General features: G+C 37.9%; 1 protein-coding gene across 11 annotated transcripts in view; it reads left to right on the top strand.

Annotated features, from left to right (window-relative positions):
• Positions 1 to 17,658, top strand: part of N4BP2 (NEDD4 binding protein 2) — a 44,539-nt gene extending 26,881 nt beyond the window's left edge. For 8 of the 11 annotated variants that reach the window (XM_021394367.1, XM_021394364.1, XM_021394370.1 and 5 more), the window contains 9 exons: positions 528 to 613; positions 1,322 to 1,364; positions 4,115 to 4,359; positions 5,805 to 5,923; positions 7,261 to 7,399; positions 7,519 to 7,704; positions 10,015 to 10,183; positions 11,929 to 12,067; positions 12,862 to 17,658. In XM_021394367.1, coding sequence (XP_021250042.1) covers positions 528 to 613; positions 1,322 to 1,364; positions 4,115 to 4,359; positions 5,805 to 5,923; positions 7,261 to 7,399; positions 7,519 to 7,704; positions 10,015 to 10,183; positions 11,929 to 12,067; positions 12,862 to 12,907 — 1,172 coding nt within the window. In that variant the 3' untranslated portion in view covers positions 12,908 to 17,658. Of the gene's footprint in view, positions 1 to 527; positions 614 to 1,321; positions 1,365 to 4,114; positions 4,360 to 5,804; positions 5,924 to 7,260; positions 7,400 to 7,518; positions 7,705 to 10,014; positions 10,184 to 11,778; positions 12,068 to 12,861 lie in introns of those variants that run through there. The other 3 variants (XM_021394372.1, XM_021394371.1, XM_021394373.1) reach the window with 3 other exon arrangements.

Raw genomic sequence — 18,549 nt, 5'->3', positions numbered from 1 at the left:
CAAGACAGAAAAAAAAAACCTAGTTGGTATGCTGTGGTGGAGAAAGCCATAGCAGCTTGAACTTGCATCAAAATACAAAAATCATAGACTGATAGAAAAGGGAAGGAAAGAAGACATGAGGGATGTAACTTATTTTCTCTCCCTTTTATTCTTTTATCCTAAAGTTTACTAGATGTAAAACACTAGATACCTGACTTACTGGTGGGTTTGGCTGCTTCTGCCTTGCGTACCCACTCCCTCAAAAAAAAAAAAAAAAAAAGTTCTTTGATACTTGCTGAATGTTTATCAATGAATGTCAATGGGTGCAAACTTTTTCTGCATGGAGGAATTCAGTGACACACCTTAGGTTTTTGAAACTTGGTAGTTACTGAAGGTTGTTTTTTCTTTCTTTTTTTTTTTTTTTGTTAATGACAATTTGTGCAAAACCTCCAGAATTCAATTTAATAAGTACTAGGCTACTGTACTTCAGGTGCTTGGATAAGATTTTGTAGAATGGTTTGACAAATGTACTTCCTTTCTTCCACAAGGATCACTAACTGCTGAGGATTGTGTGGTTCATATTGATCTGAATTTGGCAAAAGTGATTCATGAAAAATGGAAAGAATCTATTCTGGTAGGTAGATTTCTTTTGATGTGAAATGCTGTGTCAGATCACTTGTCTGTGTCTTGGTCTAAATGTGTATGTAAGATGTAAATATCTTTGAGATCGGTGTTAAAATACAGTTGTATTTTATGACCTGTGTGGAGTATATGAATATGTTGTAATCAGTAGAGCTGCAGAAAAGCAATTGGAGGGGTGGACTACAAGTTGCCAGTGTGTCATCGTGAAACAGGAGCCTTGAAAATGAAGGGTCATAGTGTGAACTCACATTACAAGCTTGATAAAATACACACTAGCCAATAGTCATTTATGACCTTTTGACATCTAAGAGAAGTTACTTTATGAATTATTGTGTGCAGAAAACGTCGGCATGTATGTTGGTTGAAGAGTTCACTAATGTCCGTTCAAACATAAACATATGAAACTTGGATTTCTTCTCAGCCACACTTTTGTTTGGTCTATTTAATTACAGATTGGGATAACACAGTTATGAAATGTTAGTGGTGGGGAATGTTTCTAAAGCTTGTGCTTTTGCAAATATAATTTTATCTTCTAAACTTCACTTGTAAAATATTCTTAAATATATTTCTTTTAAAATATTTAATCTTTGAGAAATACTGTGAAACATTATTTTACAGCTGATTTGCTTAGAAGCTAACACTTGCAGAGTTTCAATGTTAATATCTTATTAACAGTCACGTTTTTACTTTTTTCACTTAGAAGCGTCAGAGGAGAGATGAATCATGCAAGCTTTCTGCAGAAGGTATGCTATGTATTCATTGTAAAAAAAAAAAAAAAAAAAAAAAAGGCAAAAAAACCCCCCAAAAAACAACAAAAAAAACCATTGCAAATGCACTTAATTATCTTAAACTTCAGTAAGGTTGCAAATACTTTCATTATCAAAGAATGATGGACAGATTTATTAAGCTAAGGTTTTATTTATTGGCCTTGATTCTATTTACCACTGTTTTACAGAGTAGTAGAAAAAAATGTTAATTGTACATAGCATCACTGATCCTAGGTAGATAAAGGCAAAAAGCAAATAATTTTGTGTACTTGCAGGAATTCAGAGAAGCTCTGGCTGGATTAAACAGCTGTTTGATAGGACTTCTCTTACCTCTGTGGGAAGAAGAGATGCAGATAGATAATTACTAGCAGAGGAATATTTCTGCAGCTGATGAGGGAAGGAGGTCAAGACTACAATGTGCACACACTGTTGTCCTTTTCAGACTACTTGTTTATTGCAGGGAGATGCATGTCCTTGTTCAGATAATGCTAAAATCTCTGTCAATCTAGTTCCCAGTCACTCAGCTTCCTAAGAAAAAATGTTCGTCTACAGTGTCTCAGCCCTCTTACATACGATTGAGGTAAAGACTTGGATTGCAATGTGGGTGCAAAATCTCCACTTGAATGGCCAAACAGTGTTGTTAGCATAACTTCCTAGAAGGCATCTGTCCTTATGTTATAGAGATAAACATTGTAAGCATATAAATACATAAGTTGATAATTGCCTTGTAAAAGCATATGCTTATGTATGTGCAGGGTACATTGAAAATTTGGTGAATCTGGGGAATCTGGTGGCTTTTGTTTCAGAAAGCAGGTGAAGATGATCAGACAGTCTTTGGAGAATAAATATGTTAACAGTAAGAGGAGGGTTAGGGAGAATCTCCATCCTTTGTTGTAATCAGAGGGGAACACAATGACCAAGGGTGAGGATAAGGCTGAGGTACTTAATGCCTTCCTTGCCTCAGTCTTTAATAGTAAGACTCTGTTCTCTGGGCACGCAGCCCCTTGCACTGGAAAATAGTGATGGGGAACAGAATAGGCCATGCATGATCCATGAGGAAATGGTTTTGGACCCAGTTCAAAAGCTGGACACTCACAAGTGCGTGGGGCCAGGTGGATTGCACCCTAGAGTGCTGAGGGAGTTGACGGATGTGGTTGCCAAGCCACACTCCATCATCCTTCAACAGTCCTGGCTATCTGGGGATGTCCCAGTGGATTGGAGACTGGCAAATGTGACGCCCATCTTCAAAAAGGGCTGGAAAGGTGATCCTGGTAGCTACAGACCTATCAGTCTCACACTGGTGCCAGGGAAGGTTATGGAAAGGATAATCTTGAGAGCCATCATGGATCAGTTGAAGGTCAACCAGGGGATCAGGCCCAGTCAGCGTGGATTCATGAGTAGTAGATCCTTCTTGACAAACCTGATATCTAAGATAAGGTGACCCACTTAGTGGATGAAGGTAAGGCTGTTGATGTAGTCTACCTGGACTTCAGTAAAGCCTTTGATGCTGTCCCCCACAGCATCCTTGTGGAGAAGCTGTCTGCCCGTGGTTTGGATGGGCATACACTCTGCTGGGTGAAACACTGGCTGGATGGTCGGGCCCAGAGAGTTGTGGTCAGTGGAGTTAAATCCAGTTGGCGGCCAGTCACGAGCGGTGTCCCCCAGGGCTCAGTACTGGGGCCGCTCCTATTCAACATCTTTATCAGTGATCTTGATGAGGGGATTGAATGCACCCTCAGTAAGTTTGCAAACAACACCAAGTTGGGAAGGAGTGTTGATCTGCTGGAGGGTAGAAAGGCACTACAGAGGAACCTGGATGGACTGCATCGATGGGCCAAGGTAAACCATATGAGTTTCAACAGGGCCAAGTGTTGGGTCCTGCATTTTGGTCACAACAACCCCAAGAAACCCTTCAGGCTTGGGGAGGAGTGGCTGGAAAGCTGCCTGATGGAAAGGGACGTTGGTGTGCTGATGGGCAGTCGGCTGAATATGAGCCAGCAGTGTGACCAGGTGGCCCAGAAGGCCAATGGCATCCTGGCTTGTACCAGGAATGGTGTGGTGAGCAGGACTAGGGAAGTAATCCTGCCTTTGTACTCGGCACTGATGAGGCCCCACCTCAAGTACTGTATTCAGTTTTGGGCACCTCAATACAGAAAGGAGATTGAGGTGCTGGAGCAGGTCCAAAGAAGAGCAACAAGGCTTGTGAAGGGCTTGGAGAATATGCCCTACGAGGAGAGACTAAAAGAACTGGGGCTGTTTAGTCTGGGGAAGAGGTGACTGAGGGGAGACCTTATTGCTCTCTTCAAATACCTGAAAGGTGATTGCAGTGAGAGCGGGGTTGGTCTCTTCTCACTGGTGACAGGTGACAGGACAAGGGGAAATGGCGTCAAGTTGTTCCAGGGGAGGTTTAAGGTTAGATATCAGGAAAAACTTCTTTCCAGAAAGGGTTGTTAAGCACTGGGGTGGGGAGGTGGTTGAGTCACCATCCCTGAATGTGTTTAAAAACCGTCTGGATGTGGTGCTCAGGGACATGATTTAGTGGTGGGTTGCTAGAGTTAGAGTAGTATGGTTAGGTTGCAGTTGGACTTGATGATCTTGAAGGTCTTTTCCAACCTGAGCAATTCTATGATTCTATCTAGGCTGGAAAGCATCTTAATTATTTTGACTTTGCTTGAGTAAATAAACTAATTGTTTTACTTGTCACCTCATTTCTACTGCTTTTGAAGGTTCTACTTTGATTCAGCAGATAGATATGAACGACTCAAAAATGCTCATATCTCAAAATGCAGACAGTAAAATGCAGAAGAAAGGAATGAACTGGGTTTCAAGCTCATCTAACGAAATGCAGGCTAAAAAAGCAGCAACATCAGAAATTTTTCCTTTTATGGATCACTGGAATGCTCGAACTCAGAAGGTTTCTCTCAGACAAATAATATCTGAAGAAATAGCCATGCAGGAGAAAGAGGACCTGGTATGAATATCACCATTTTTATACAGTTTATATGATTCGTTACCATTAGTAAAACAGAATGTTTTATTTAGTGACTCATCTTTGTGCTGCTAATTGCAGCCAGAATTCAAGAGACAAATGCATGCCCATTACTGCTACCAAGTACAGTGATACAGACATTTGCTTGTGGTAAACGTTGATTTTTTTAAATTCCCTTTTAAAATGTAATATTTTGATTGTTTCACAAACAGATCACGGTGCTTTTCACTATACAGGTTAGCATTTGCGTTTGGTTGAATTGTTTTTTCATTGCTCATTTTAAAAGAGAGAGGTGATTTGTGTGACTGCCTGTGCTTTTTAATAGGAAAGAAATATCAGCAATTTCTTAATTAGCTTCTTGCATTGTTTATTTAGAAATCGATTGAATTTACATTAATACTTTTTCTAAGAAGAACCCACAACATTCCTAACAAATTAGTCTTATATTTTAAAGTATTTGAGGATAGTCTCAAGCAGTTTTCTGTACTGACTTGTCAGACAATAGCAATATTTGCAGAGATTTTTGTTTTGCATTTTCCACATGGTTCCCACACGCTGCCTTGTTTGTGTATGCGTAATACTGCCCTCTACTGCATGGCAGTTGTTCAGAACAGGAATGTCTGTTGGTAGTTGTTTCTGATACACAGCTGTCCTAGAAAAAGATATTTTTTTTCTATTGATAAAGAAACTTGGATGTTATTAGCCTGTAGTTCGAAAGAATGGCTTGTGGATTCTTTCCTTAAATTGCGTGCATGTGGCTTACTGATAGCGGTAATGTGATGTCCACAGGCTTGGATTCATGGAGCTTGGCTTTTTTCTGACAACTTCTTTTTCTGCAGTCTGAGTATTGGGATGATCAGAATGATCAATTTATATTGGGCTATAATTATGTGTAATTATGATGTGTGTGTATAATTATTCTCCACACAACTTCACAAATGTGAATATTTAATACCCTATAACTTACACAAATACAATGTTATTTCCTCTGTTTTACATGAAAACATTGCTTCAATCCCAAGCTCTCGGTGTCGTTTTCTGCCGATACCTGAGTAGACAGTTGAACTTCTACAAGTTTAATTTGAACTGTATAGACTAGCATCAGATGCATTCCTAAACTGAAAGTCCTTCTAAAGATTGCCCTTTTACATCATCCAAGTTATGAGGCAGCTCCAACTGAGTCACTTCAAATGACTGCAGAGACCTGCAGAAGGGTGCAATACAACTCACCTGTCCTTACTTTCTTCTCTTCAAATCAGCGTGGCAGGCTGATACTGATGTACTGTCATTGCTGTGGGTGCATAACTACTGAGTGAATATTTTGTTTGAAATCCTAACAAGTAGCAGTGTAATTAGTTTGGTTCCACTGTTACTATATTTTGTTCTAATCATGAGCTTGCAATATTATTCCTTTGTCTTCTGTGTAGAAACGTGTTCCTTCTATGGTTAGAAAAGATTGTGCTGCTAAACTGAAGGAGAAGCAACTTTTTGAGATGTTTCCAACCATTAATCAAAATTTCTTAATGGATATCTTCAAGGACAATAAGTAAGAAATCTTTAAAGTTCTTTGTAAAACTGCTATTCAGTAACACTTTGTAGTGCACATTTGTCATCTTAAATATCAAGAGTTAAGGTTCTCCTAGTTAATGGCTTTTTTTTGAACTGGCATTTCATGTTTTTTGTAGATTTAAATAAGGCAAAAGTAACTGGTCTTAAAAGAGAATATAGAATTTGTTACGCCTGATTTTTCATTTGATGAATAGACAGCTTCACTCAGCAAGAGAACAACATACCTGGCTGCTAGTGGAGCTGTGTTTTTGCTCTAGAGTCAAGGTGTAAATTAAGTGGGATAAATTGCTGAAGGATGTAACAGTGGGTGTGTAGTAGATAGCATCCAGACCAAGAGGGAAACTGCTATTGCCTGATGTTAGCTGCTAGTAGTTTCTGGGTTACTATAGCAGCACTGAAGGAGTCAACTATCTCTGTTTCTTCCTGCTTGCATTCTGTTTCTCTTTTTTGCATTATATTTCTGGTGTACACGGCAACCTTCTTAAAGTCCCTGTAAATTGAACTTCTTTTCATGAGAAACTTCCCTTTTTTCCTCCTTGGCCAGCTGAATCTCTGTCTCTCCACACAGGTTTGCATACCTATTTGTCAGTCTTTCTGCTTGCCCAGGTTATTATCAAAACTTTTCCTTGTTGAAATGCTTAAAATAAATTGCTTATCTACCTCTACAGCTCAAATATTTTGCTTGTTTTTTATATATGAAATTCTTTTTCACAGCATTGTTTTTCCTCAAATCTACTTCTGATCAATGTTCCTGTTGTCTGCTTACTGAACAGCATGAAGAATATTAAGGAGAAAAAGGGCTTACTAGAAATGAAATGGCAACTGATCTCCTATTCTTACTGTGTTACGTTTTATAACAAAAAATTGATGGGAAATATGAGGATTTTCCTGCATAACAGTTTCAGAAAGCTGAGCTAGTTTTAAGCTAATTTGTACTATCTAACACTGTCTGGAGGACATTTAAGATAAGGTAACTTATGCAGCCCAGACAGCAGCATTTACTTCTAAACGGATGTCTGTGTTTTATTAAGTAATGATGCAATTTACTTTAGTATTTAATTGTCTTTTTTTTGTATTTGAATGCCCCTCTACATCTCAGATGACTAAGACTGTTTGTGCATTGATGCCAGTAATGCAGTACGTTCAACAAAGTTGACAAAGTCTTTTTGTAAAAGCTGGGAAATTCTATTCTAGTGCTTTATTTGCATCGGCATTTATATCTCTAACAGTATGAAGATTTGTAATATGTATTTTAATAAATGTAGCAGCTACTAATGGCTTTGGAAAGTCATGGATTTTACTTATCATTTACAGCTATTCTTTAGAGCAGACCAAACAATTTCTGAACTGTGTTCTGGAGGCAGATCCTGTTAAAACAGTTATAGCTCAAGAAACTGTTCAACAAAATGAAATTGTTTCTTCATACAGTGCTGCAAAAAACCGGGAGAAGAAGGTATTATTTTCTTCTATTTTTTTTTTTTTCAAATAGTAGTTAAAGAGTAGTATCCAAAGCCATGCCAGTGAAAACACTTCACAAAGCATTCTTAGCTTCAACATTGCGAATTTCTACAGGGAAGAAAAGCTAAGGAAGAAGATGATGTTTTGAGTGAAATATCTCAAGAATATGAATATCCAGAGTATGATGCCTTTAGAGCAGAAGCTTTTCATCACCAACAAAAGAGGCAGGAGTGTTTGAAAAAGGCTGGGGAGGCCTATCACATGGGAATGAAGCCTGTGGCAGCATTTTATGCACGTCAGGTAAACTTAAATGTACTGCTTTCCTTCTGCATTTAGAGACATGAGTGAATACTGGATTGGAAGCGATAACAACGTTGTGCCTACTGCAGTTGATAGATTTGCTCGTTTACTGTTCCCTAAGTGGTATTTTGAGAATCACCTTACACTTAAACTCACATTCGTTAGTAATGATGCTGACACGTGGAACTGGTGTAACTAAATTCAGTGTGAAACCTCATAAAGATCATATACAAGTGCTTAGATATGCTAAATATCCCATAGATTGCACTCTCATCTTCATACACGTAAGCACTAAGATCTGATGTCGAAGTGGCCTTGCCAGGTTCACTCATGCATGACATAGAAAGCAATAAACATCAGCTATTGAATTCTCTGCATGTCCCTGGGTTTCCTCTTAACTGATGAGGAACTGTTTCTAGACAAGTCTTTTGTACTTTTTGAGTATCAAACAATTATTAACAGGATAATTTGCCTCAGAATTGTGCTTATTTCATCCTTCGTAGATCTTTGGAAGATTACTGTCAGTTGTCTTTGCATCCTGATTTTGTATATCTTTATGGGTACAGTCTGTTCTCCTGTCAGGATAACGTGGTATGGTATGCCATGCTTTTTGCCATTTATCTGTTTTCTGGAGCATAGATCTTCTGCTGATAAGTATTGTAAGCTCTGACCTTGGAGCACAGGCACTCCAGTCTTGATCCAACCACAATTCTCAGCATATACGACAAGTGTTGCTCCAAAAGTAATGCCTGCTATTTTATTATGTTGGCTCACAATGTCAGAGGCAGGTGGTGGTGGTATGGCAGTAGAGGCTGAACCTTCCCACCAATATTGTTACATTTTGTTGCTGTGCAACAGGTGGCAGCAGAGAGGCAGTCTCATAAAAGGGTATCTGACGTATGTAAAGCAAAGGTGTGTCATTGAATTTCTCCATGTGGAAAATAAACTCACTGACATTCATTAACACTTGCTGAACGTTTATGGACATCAAACAGTGGATATGAACACAGTGAGGCAGTGTGTGGTGCTCTTCAGCAGTGGCAACAGCAACATGAAGGACAAGCCGCATTCTGGGCAGCCATGCAGATTTTTACAAGTGTGGCATGAAGGCTTTTGTTCATGGCTGACAAAAATGCATAGCTAATGGTGGTGACTATGTTGAAAAGTAGTGTTTGTAGCTGAGAATTTTCTCTCTTAGATAGTGTTATTGTGCTCTTTCTATGTATTGTAGTTTCCATGGAAATAAATAGGAGGCATAACTTTTGGAGTTCCCTATGTAATTTAAAGTCCTTCCTTCTTTTGTTTGTAAACATAATTATAAGTACAATCTGGAAATTTATAATGTATTTTCTTTTAGGTATTAAAAAGGCAAACCAAAGTACCTTTATTCATGAAAAAATACTTATGCTTGGTGGCCTTGTCCTGTTGTGGTAGTCCTCTGCAAGTGAGAACGATAGGGCTGTTATCTCTGGTCTGATGCTAATGTACTTCAGCTGATCCATTTTAAGAAAATGTAAGACAGACTCACTTCAGTTCTCTTGAGCCCTTATCAGTCCAGTGCCTGGAGTTAAGTCTTCCATTTCCTTTCAAATTGTGCTTACAGATCATCAAAGACATAATTTCATAACTTTAGTCTCTCAGATATGATCACTGCAAGGTTTGTGGGAAACAGATGGTACTTGTTCATGGTGTAATGTTAGTAATTCTATACCACTCCTTGCCCTTAATTCCAATTAGAGCTGTACTGATAGCATTAGTCATAAAAGATGTCAAAAATATAAGGAGAGATACAAGTCAACTTGTCAAGCTTTTGCACTTCTTGGCTAGTCTGATTTTTAGAAATGCGTTCAGAAGAAACTAACCTCAAATGTAACTCAGCAGGGTTTTCCTGGGCAATTAGGCAGTTTCTTTGATACCGTTTCATAAGTTTTTGTGAAATATTTTCAAGAAGTAAAATGCCATTATTAGGAAAATAAATCTGACAATTGGCACAAACTGACTTTTTAGCTTGTGTAATGATTTTATATTCTTGTGCCTTTTCTGGCTTCATCCCTTTCTCATGAAGATTCTATTTGTAGTTTCTTCTTTTTGCCAGCTTTGAGTAGTTTCCTGCAAACAAATTTCATGAAATCTCCTTGTGGGTAGATTTCACTGAGCTTCTTCTAGAAATTGTGTTGTGCTTATAAACTTGACTACTTCAAACTGTGAGATTAAAAGCACCCTGCCAGTACTGTCGTTTTGAACCCAGCAACCAATGTGGAGCTTAAATCATGTCCCAGACTGTAATATTCGATGTGTGTTTCAATAAAGGGTCGCCTTCATGAGCAGAAGATGAAAGAAGCCAACCATGCTGCTGCTGCGCAAATCTTTGAAACAGTAAATACTTCCTTGCTGCCTCTGAATGTGTTGGATCTGCATGGTCTCCATGTGGATGAAGCTGTGAATCAATTGTCCAGAGTGCTGCAGGAAAAAAGCAACGGTAGGAAAAAGCTAATAATTCTTGTCTCCTAAAAATTATTCTCCAAGGTCTCTGCTAAGAAATCACTATATACAACAGTAACAGAGGGTCCAGCTGTAATTCAGTAACACATGAAAGCAGCTGCCTTTTGTGTAGTTTTATTTTCAAAATTCCCCCATGGAAATTGTTTTCCTTGGCAAGGCAGTGATTATTTTTGCTAATGGTGCTATCCTCTCCTCAACACTTCTGTACTTGCTTGTAAATCTTTTGCTCCTGTTTTACCCTCTGTTTTTATTTTTTTATTTAAGACTTGATCTGTTGAAGACTTGCTCTGTCCTTTATGGCATTTTTAACAGGGGTGATAATGCAAACGTTTGTGTCATCCTTGCATTGCTTTCTTGGAACTATATTACTTTTTTAAAATCTTTAAAAACAAAAACAAAACAAAAAAAACCCTATGTTGGAATTCTAAGCACAGTGATTATATTGTCTTCAATTTTCACATGAAGATGTGTAGTTTAAGTAAGTGTTGTATAGATTCGTCAGCAAGATCTCTCGAGATCAGAATAATGCTGCTTCCATAGATGTCTTTTTGTGTGGTTTTGCTTGAGGGCTTGTTTTGTCTCCCACTGAAGAGAAGTACTTCATGAGTGTTCTTGCTATAAAAGGACATTTTCTGCATTATTAGTTTATCCTATAAATTTAAGCACATCGGGAATGCTTTCATATGAATTATTTCTTGTGCAAGTTACCACTGCACAAAACTTTTATGATGGTTACTCCACACAGTGGAAACAAAAACAAAAGTGTTCAACAGGGAGTAAGATGTTCAGTCAGAGCTAATCAAATTACATTATCTTGTTCTACTCCTAAAACAACATTTGTATGCTTTAAGCTACATTCTGATGTGGAGAGTTTAATTTCCTGAAGCTACACTGACATCAGGAGTTTGGGAATGATGGGACGGACTCCTTGTTTGCTCCATTCACCTAGTTGTTGAAAAAAAAATTCATCTTTGCTTACATGCATGGGAGAGGGACAAATACAGGACACTTAGTGCTGGCACAATTAACCGTAAACTAATACAAAAAGCAAGAGAGAAAAGTTTAGGAAAGATATCCTATGAAGTGATCATTTTTAACTGTCAAGTCTTGGTTGTTGTGAGAATACTACTTCATTTATATATTTTTTTCTCTTTTACAAACTTCCATCAGTTTGGGCTGATATTATCTGTGGGATAAGAACAACACCTTAACAAGGGTCATGTGTTGATCTATTAATTCATGTGCTGCAACATAGCAGAAATTACTGTGTGATATAAATGTCAAAAAACTGTGTGCATTTATATTTTCCATCTTCTTCCTTTACATATCCATTAACATGTAATTTCTTTATTCATGTTATTGTTACTTAAAAAATAAGCATATGACATCCCCCTTTTTAAACTAATTATATTCCCAAAGGGTGTAAATCCCAAGTAAAGAATAGGTGATAGAATCAGTAAAGCTGCTGTGGAATTTGAAGGATTTTCTGATGATCATATCATGCATATTACAAGCAATTTAGACTTAAAAAGCTTTGCTGTATTTTTTTTTTTTTCTGAGTATCTTTTTCAGAAGAAGGGAAATTACTTTTGTATAAAAGGTGCATAGCCAGCATGGGAAAACAAAGTTCTAAGTCACTGGTGAAAGTTTTCAGAAAAATGGAGATGAGAAGGTTGTGCTGAATGCCACGTCTGTGCAGAGAGTAAATTTTAACCGTTACAGTGCCTGCTATTACAGAATACCAACAGTCTGGTGGTAAACCTTATCTCTGTGTTATCACGGGAAGAGGAAGCCATAGTCAGGGAGGAGTTGCTCGCATCAAACCAGCAGCTATCAGATACCTCACGAGCCACAACTTCAGGTGAGTTAAGATTTTTTGTTAGTGGTACATTTTTTTTTCTTGTCCTGCATTTTACTAACTGAAAATTGCTCTGTTTTAGCATACTGCTGAGCTACTAAGTCAATTGGTGCCAGTCTGCTGTTTCATAAGACCAGTACAATTGTATGGCTCAAAACTGTGATATAATGGATGCCTATTAAATCTGAGATCCTTTCTTCTGACATATATGAAAACACTATAAATTAAAGTTATCTAAATATAGTTTAATTGCCTCTTTCCATTTAAGGTCTCTGGCTCTAACGTGAAGAGTTGTTAATCATCCTTTTTCTTGGTCTCCAATATATGCTTCAGCTCTCAACTTCTTATGTGGGACAGCAATTTAGCAAATCTGGTGTTGACATCAATATGTTTGCTGCCTTTTCTTGATAGGAGTATATGTGAAGGTGATTGTAAAGGTGGGACTCGGAGCAGAGTCTTCTTCCCATTTGCCTCTCACTTTTTACAGAACACAGGGAGAAAATGTATTTCGAATGGAACGTGTGAAAAGAGAAGCAGAATGAATATAACCAAGTATACTGGGCAACTTAAAAACTCTTCCTCTCTGCTCCTGCTGTCTCCAGCTCTTTGTCTCTCTGGACTCTATAAGATCCACATTTACTGTCACATCCAGAGGATGTGATGGTGATCTCCTGACTCTCACATGCACACATACTTGACTGAGAACATTAATGCTTTCCATGTGTTTGATGATGGCTTAGAGATATGGCATTGAATGTTGCTTTCATGTTGAAACTTTATCTTTTCTTATTTCACAGGTATGCAGAAATAAAGCCGGGCTGCCTGAAAGTCATGCTGAATTGAAGGGTTAATGAGAAGAGGAACGTAGAAAATGAGATGTTGGATTACAGCTAAAAACTTTATGAACAACTGCTGCGTTAATATTTTCTAATCTGTTTTAAAGGATGATATTTATTAGAAGCTATCTACATTTGCAGCAAATGATCTTGTATGTTTGCAAGAACATTTTCATGTGGAATAAATGTTTTTTTAAATCTACCAAAAAAAAAAATCCAGGATTTGAAGACTTAGTAATGCAGGTTAAGAATTCTGATGAGGATTTTGTAATGTTTTAAAGGGAAGTTGAGGTACAATTTTTAGATACAGCAGTCTTCTCAGCATACTCAGTCTATAACTCTCGCTTCACCTATTTGAATTTTAGTGATTTCAGTGTTTTTGGAATGTAGAACCTTGTACAGCTGTTTTGTGATTCAGAACTTTGTGCTAAATCTTTCAGAAGAGAAGAGGAAAGGTGGGAACTCAGCAACTATTGCTATTTTGAATCCAGTTACCATTGAATGTTAAAATAATTCCAGCTTTCTTCAAGACTCAGATGTGTTCTTTTTAGTGATCGTTTTGTGACGATTCAACCAGTTCTACTGTTCTTATTCTATTCCAAATTACTCTTGAAACAAATGGAAGGACTGTGCATTAAGACCAGCTACATGTTAGGTAATTTTTTTACAGATTTAATGATCTGTTAAGGGGGAAAATAAAACATCTGCTTACGCATAGCTAATGGGAAATGCACTCATTAAAAAAAAACAAAAAAAAACCCACAGAAACTATTGAATGAAAGGTATTTTTACCTTTTATGACTTTTTGAATGGAATGAAATGAGTACCGTTTCATTTTACAGGTGTCTAATGGTGATGTCTTCATTCTGTGCATATTACATTTGGTAACTTCCTTGTAGAAAATCTGTTTATCTTTGAGACATTTAAAATACATTTTTAACATCAAATTGAATGCAAATATTGCAGCAGTAATTGCCTAACTTGAAGAAGATATAAAAGGCACTCTGTTCGTGGTGATGGTGCATCTGAATATACCTGTGTTTTAAAAACAAACAAAACTGAACCACAAAACCAAAGAGACTAAAAAGCCCAATAAATAGAAACACCTGTACTTCGGCATGGATATTCAGTAAGCGATCAAAACCATTTCTCATTGAAATCCCTTCTACAATGAGTTACTGCTTACACCTTGGCTTCTTGAAAGGCATAGGAATTCATTAAACTGGTTGGTTTTTTTGTTTCCTTTTTCTTGTTTTCTAATGCAAAGCTTTGTTTTTCGGAATTGGTATGAGTTGTGCATTAGGAATAGTATTAATAGGTTAAGGATTAATAGGAGAGTTTTTCATTTTTAAACTATTTTCTCAGTAAATTTTATCCAGGAACAAGCACTTGGAATTTCTGTATGAATCCATATGTGTGTGCAAGTTCTGCCATTTGTATGCATGGGTAGTATAAGCAAGGAACTTCTGTGAGAAAAGCTGTGCACGGAAATAGGTTTCATTACAAAATGTGTCGCTGACAAATGGAAAGACATGAAGTTTACTGAATTTATTACTGTATTTACTGTAGTAGATACACAGTGAATGCAGTGTACAATAGATCAAAAAATGAGTTTGTCATACTTTAACAGTTACAGTAATCTTCTTTTGGTGATTTCAAATGCAGGAATAGCTTGAATAATATGTAATCAAAGAGACTCTTACTGGAATAATTGTTTTAAGTAATACGTTTTATATTTTTTGTGGGTACTTTATTAATTCTTGTCCCTTTTTCTCCTTGTTGAGCTACACTGGTAAGCAGTGTTTGAAATACAAAATATTTGGGTTCCCGAAGCAGCACTAGCAGGGTTGTTTATGTTAGTGCACCTGTGGGGTGAAGCCCATGGTCCATCCTCTGTGACTGCCTAGAATGGACTGAGGTGTCTTCCAGGCACTGGGACTGCAGACATTTGAAATGCCTAAATGGAACGAGGATCGTTCTTTGGGGCAAATAAAGTTCCTTCCGTTTTTGAGCAGATTTTCTTTAGTGCTGCTTGTTATATTAACTGGAGGTGTGGCTCTTTGGGGCACTTCTTTGCAGCATAGTCCTTGCTGGTTGGCTTGGGTAGCAGAGTTACCTAGCAAAGGTCCCAGTTTATGCTTGGAAGTATCAGTGTTGAGCTGCTGGGTGCTGAAGTTTTAGGCGGGTGAGCTTGTACTCAGTGAGGCCTACACTTCTAGTTGTGTTGGGAGGAGGCCTGATTCACTCAGCACATTCACAGCATTCTGACATGGACAAAGACAGCTTAGATTTCAGTTCAGAAGATGAGCAGGAGTTGTTGCCTTGTCCATTTGTTCATCTTAGCCTAATTGTTGATGCACTTACCCTGGAAGTGTGAAGCACAGCTTTTCTCCTTCTGCGGACTTAGTGAGGAACAACTGCACCCGGCTCTCACTTCCCCAGAAAATGCCCTACCTTGTGGGCTCAGGGTCCTCCTGAAGTGCCGCTTTTTGAGCTTCTCTTGAGCCTGCTGCTGTGAGATAAAAATAAAATAAAATTTAAAAAAAAAATCAAGATGAAGGGCTTGAAAGAGATTAAAGCTTTAAAAAAAAAAAAAGTGCAGAAATGGTCTATGGAAGCTGCACCCACAGAGCTTCAATGTCCCTCCCTCTCATTATTTTCTCTCTTTATGTGTTTAACCAAATGGGGCTAAAAATGCACAGAGCCGAGGTTTTGGCCTGAACCCTACTAGGAGAGCTTTTCTCCCATCTGTCAATCAGTGGAGAAGTACAGAGCTGGAGCAGTTTGGAATACTTCGTTTTCTCTCCCTCTGTCCCTTGTGCCTTTGGGTACAGGCCTGGGTTCACTAAGGTACTTTAGATGCCATACCTTCCTACAAGCTGGTCATTTGCCTAATTATAAGTTGTTGTTTGCAAGCTGAATTTAGATTAAAGTTATGGTTTAAAATTGTAATACAGGCAGAACCAGTCGTACTTTTATTGAAATTATAGACAAAACCTCTGTCAGCTTCAGCAGCTTGACATGAGGCACTGCAGTTCTGATTCAGAGAAAAGATGATGAGCTCAGCTGTTTTCTTCTGTAGGAGTTTTAAGTGTGTCATTATGAGCTTTACTGAGTGGGATACAGAATGGAGCAGACGATCAGTGCAGAGAGAGAAAGTAGGATTCTAGTATTTGAAAGCATGAAGTTTCTTAATACTTGCCAAACTATCTAGAAAAACACACTAAAATTCTTGTTTCTTCAATTGTTTTTATAATAGGATAAGTGTTTTATAGTGGGATGAATGATCTAAAATAGGATTGTTTGAAAACGATATTTGAAAGGAGGTTACATTTTAGACTTCCAGCCTTTCTGATGTCTTTTGCAGTTACATCAGTGTGAGTCGTGAGGCATATCATGTAAATTGTGTATTTTATAATTTTAATCCAAGTAGCACTTAGCGGTATGGCCACCAGCACTCTGAAATAACGTGCGACTTTTCAAATGCCTGTTTTGTGTGCCACTTTTTAATCCATTCAACGGCATGTGGTTGCAATGGCTGCTCACCTCTAATGTGACTTTTGGTTTAGTCTTCTATGAAACATTTTAATGTTTTTAATTGTTTACTCCAATTCTTAACATAGGAAGATTCTCAAATTTTTCATGCAAAATTCAGTGCTAGTGCTGTAGTAATGATGAGTAAGCCCTACAGTAAAGAAAAGGAGGAAGGAAGGAAAGAAGAAAAAGTTCCTCAGTGCAGTGGAGATGGTTATTCTCCAAACTGGTGCAAGTGTTTGGAAATATATTTCCATTGGTCACGAAAGCAATGGGGCAGAAGTGATTTTTAAACAATACCTTGATAATGCTTGGATAAACTTGGGTTTTATTTTTAATAATATGTGGTATAATCTTGTTTAAACTTAGTGTTTTTTTATAGGCCTGCTGAAGGACACCTCAGGCAAAATGTAACAGGCATTTTTTTGTGGCTATTGGGAACCATTGTGGCTTGGGAGTCTTCATTTATGCAGTGTGGATGCCCTAGTTTAACCTGGTTGGTTGTATGTAGAGTGTCAGGGAAGATCTTTACGTGTTTAGAACATGTATTCTAAACAAGTACATGAACAGGTGAAGAGTAACCAAACTGTTACTTAATCTTGCCACAAAATATATCTGTTAAGTAAGAGAACAATTTTTATTGTTGATTGCAATGGAAGATCATCATAAGTGTACTGTGATAAATCATATGTGGACTTTACGTTGCTCATGGTCATGTCTTCAAATGCATTTCACATTTACAGAGTAGTATTGCCCTCTTCACAGAGCGAGGAAGAGGATAGAGTACGAACACTGAAAAAGAAGTGTGTTACCACAATGCCTGTATATCAAAACTAGTTTATTAAAAATATTTTTATTTTAAAATTTAAAAAAAATAGAACCAACCCCAGAGAAAGTGCAACTGATAATGCTATTTGAATGCTACTTCAACTAAACAAAGTGTGCTGAGTACTAAATGACTCTACGTGAATATGCATATGAAAAGACTGACTATTCTGGTAGCTACCAGGTGTAAAAGCTGTCAGGACCAGTACATTGGAAGATATCAATGTCTATTTTTAAACTGAAATTAAAAAAATATATATATTTGTATAAAGTTGTAATTTTGCTGTTAACTATAACTTTAATTTTTTTTACTGAAACACGATTTTGTAATTGCATTTAGAATTTCTAATGTGAAAATGAATTTACAAACTCTAGTTTAATAAAGGATTTTTGCCACAAGTGTAGCCTTCTGTCTTTCCTTGGAAGAAAGCATGTCGGTTTTTATCAGATTTTGTCAATTAATAGACTTGGAGTTCTGCATGGAAGCCACTTGTCCCAACTTAAGGATGCCATCTGTAGAGAGAGAAAGCAACCATCTGCAGGCATAGAAAGGAACAGATTTGTGGCCTGATTTAAAGTGATGTGAGTGGGAGCTGAATGCTCACATTACTGAAAATAAGGGTTGTGGTTTTAGGAATTTTTTTTTTTTTGCCTGAAGTAGCTGAAGAGGTGGGACTACTTCGTGGGAGATGAAGGCAGTGGCCTAAGTCAAAGGAGGGGCAGGTCTGAGCGCTGTACAGATGGGTTGTTAGTGGAGGTGTTCTTGATAGACCTCATTTGATGAGAACCCTTTGGTCACCAAAAATCATTGGTCAGATCCTAAGGAAAACAATTGCTGCATCATCTTGAATTCAGAGCTCATAAGCGTGGCTTTTCCCGAGGTTATTTTGTGCAAGTATTGCTATATCATGCTTCTGGAGGTGTGGAAAGACACCCGAGAGCAAAGTGCTGGCTTGAGTCCTGCGTGTTTTATTACCTGAGGTGGGGAAAACTGACTTCAACACAAGTTAACTCCTGCAGAGTCAGTCCTATGACTTCATTGCCTTATAGCCTGAGTACAGTGCAGGAACTAGCCAGTTTTGTGCATTTGCATAGAAAGCCCTAATAAGCTGTTGAACAGAACAGCGAAAGCAGGATTTGGAAACATGTGAAAACTTGGTAGATGCTGGCTTAGCTCTGACATAGCTGATTCTGAGCCATAGCCACTGCAGCCCAGCCTCAGTGAATGTCTGATTGGGTTTTGGTCATTACTTACAGACTCCTTCTCCTGGCAGGAAGATCCGTCTTGGA

This window comes from Numida meleagris, chromosome 4 (genome assembly GCF_002078875.1).
Source record: "Numida meleagris isolate 19003 breed g44 Domestic line chromosome 4, NumMel1.0, whole genome shotgun sequence".
In the NCBI taxonomy this organism is placed as follows: Eukaryota; Metazoa; Chordata; class Aves; order Galliformes; family Numididae; genus Numida; species Numida meleagris.
The sequence above is the reverse complement of the archived record's forward strand: the minus strand, read 5'-3'. Positions and strand labels throughout refer to the sequence as shown.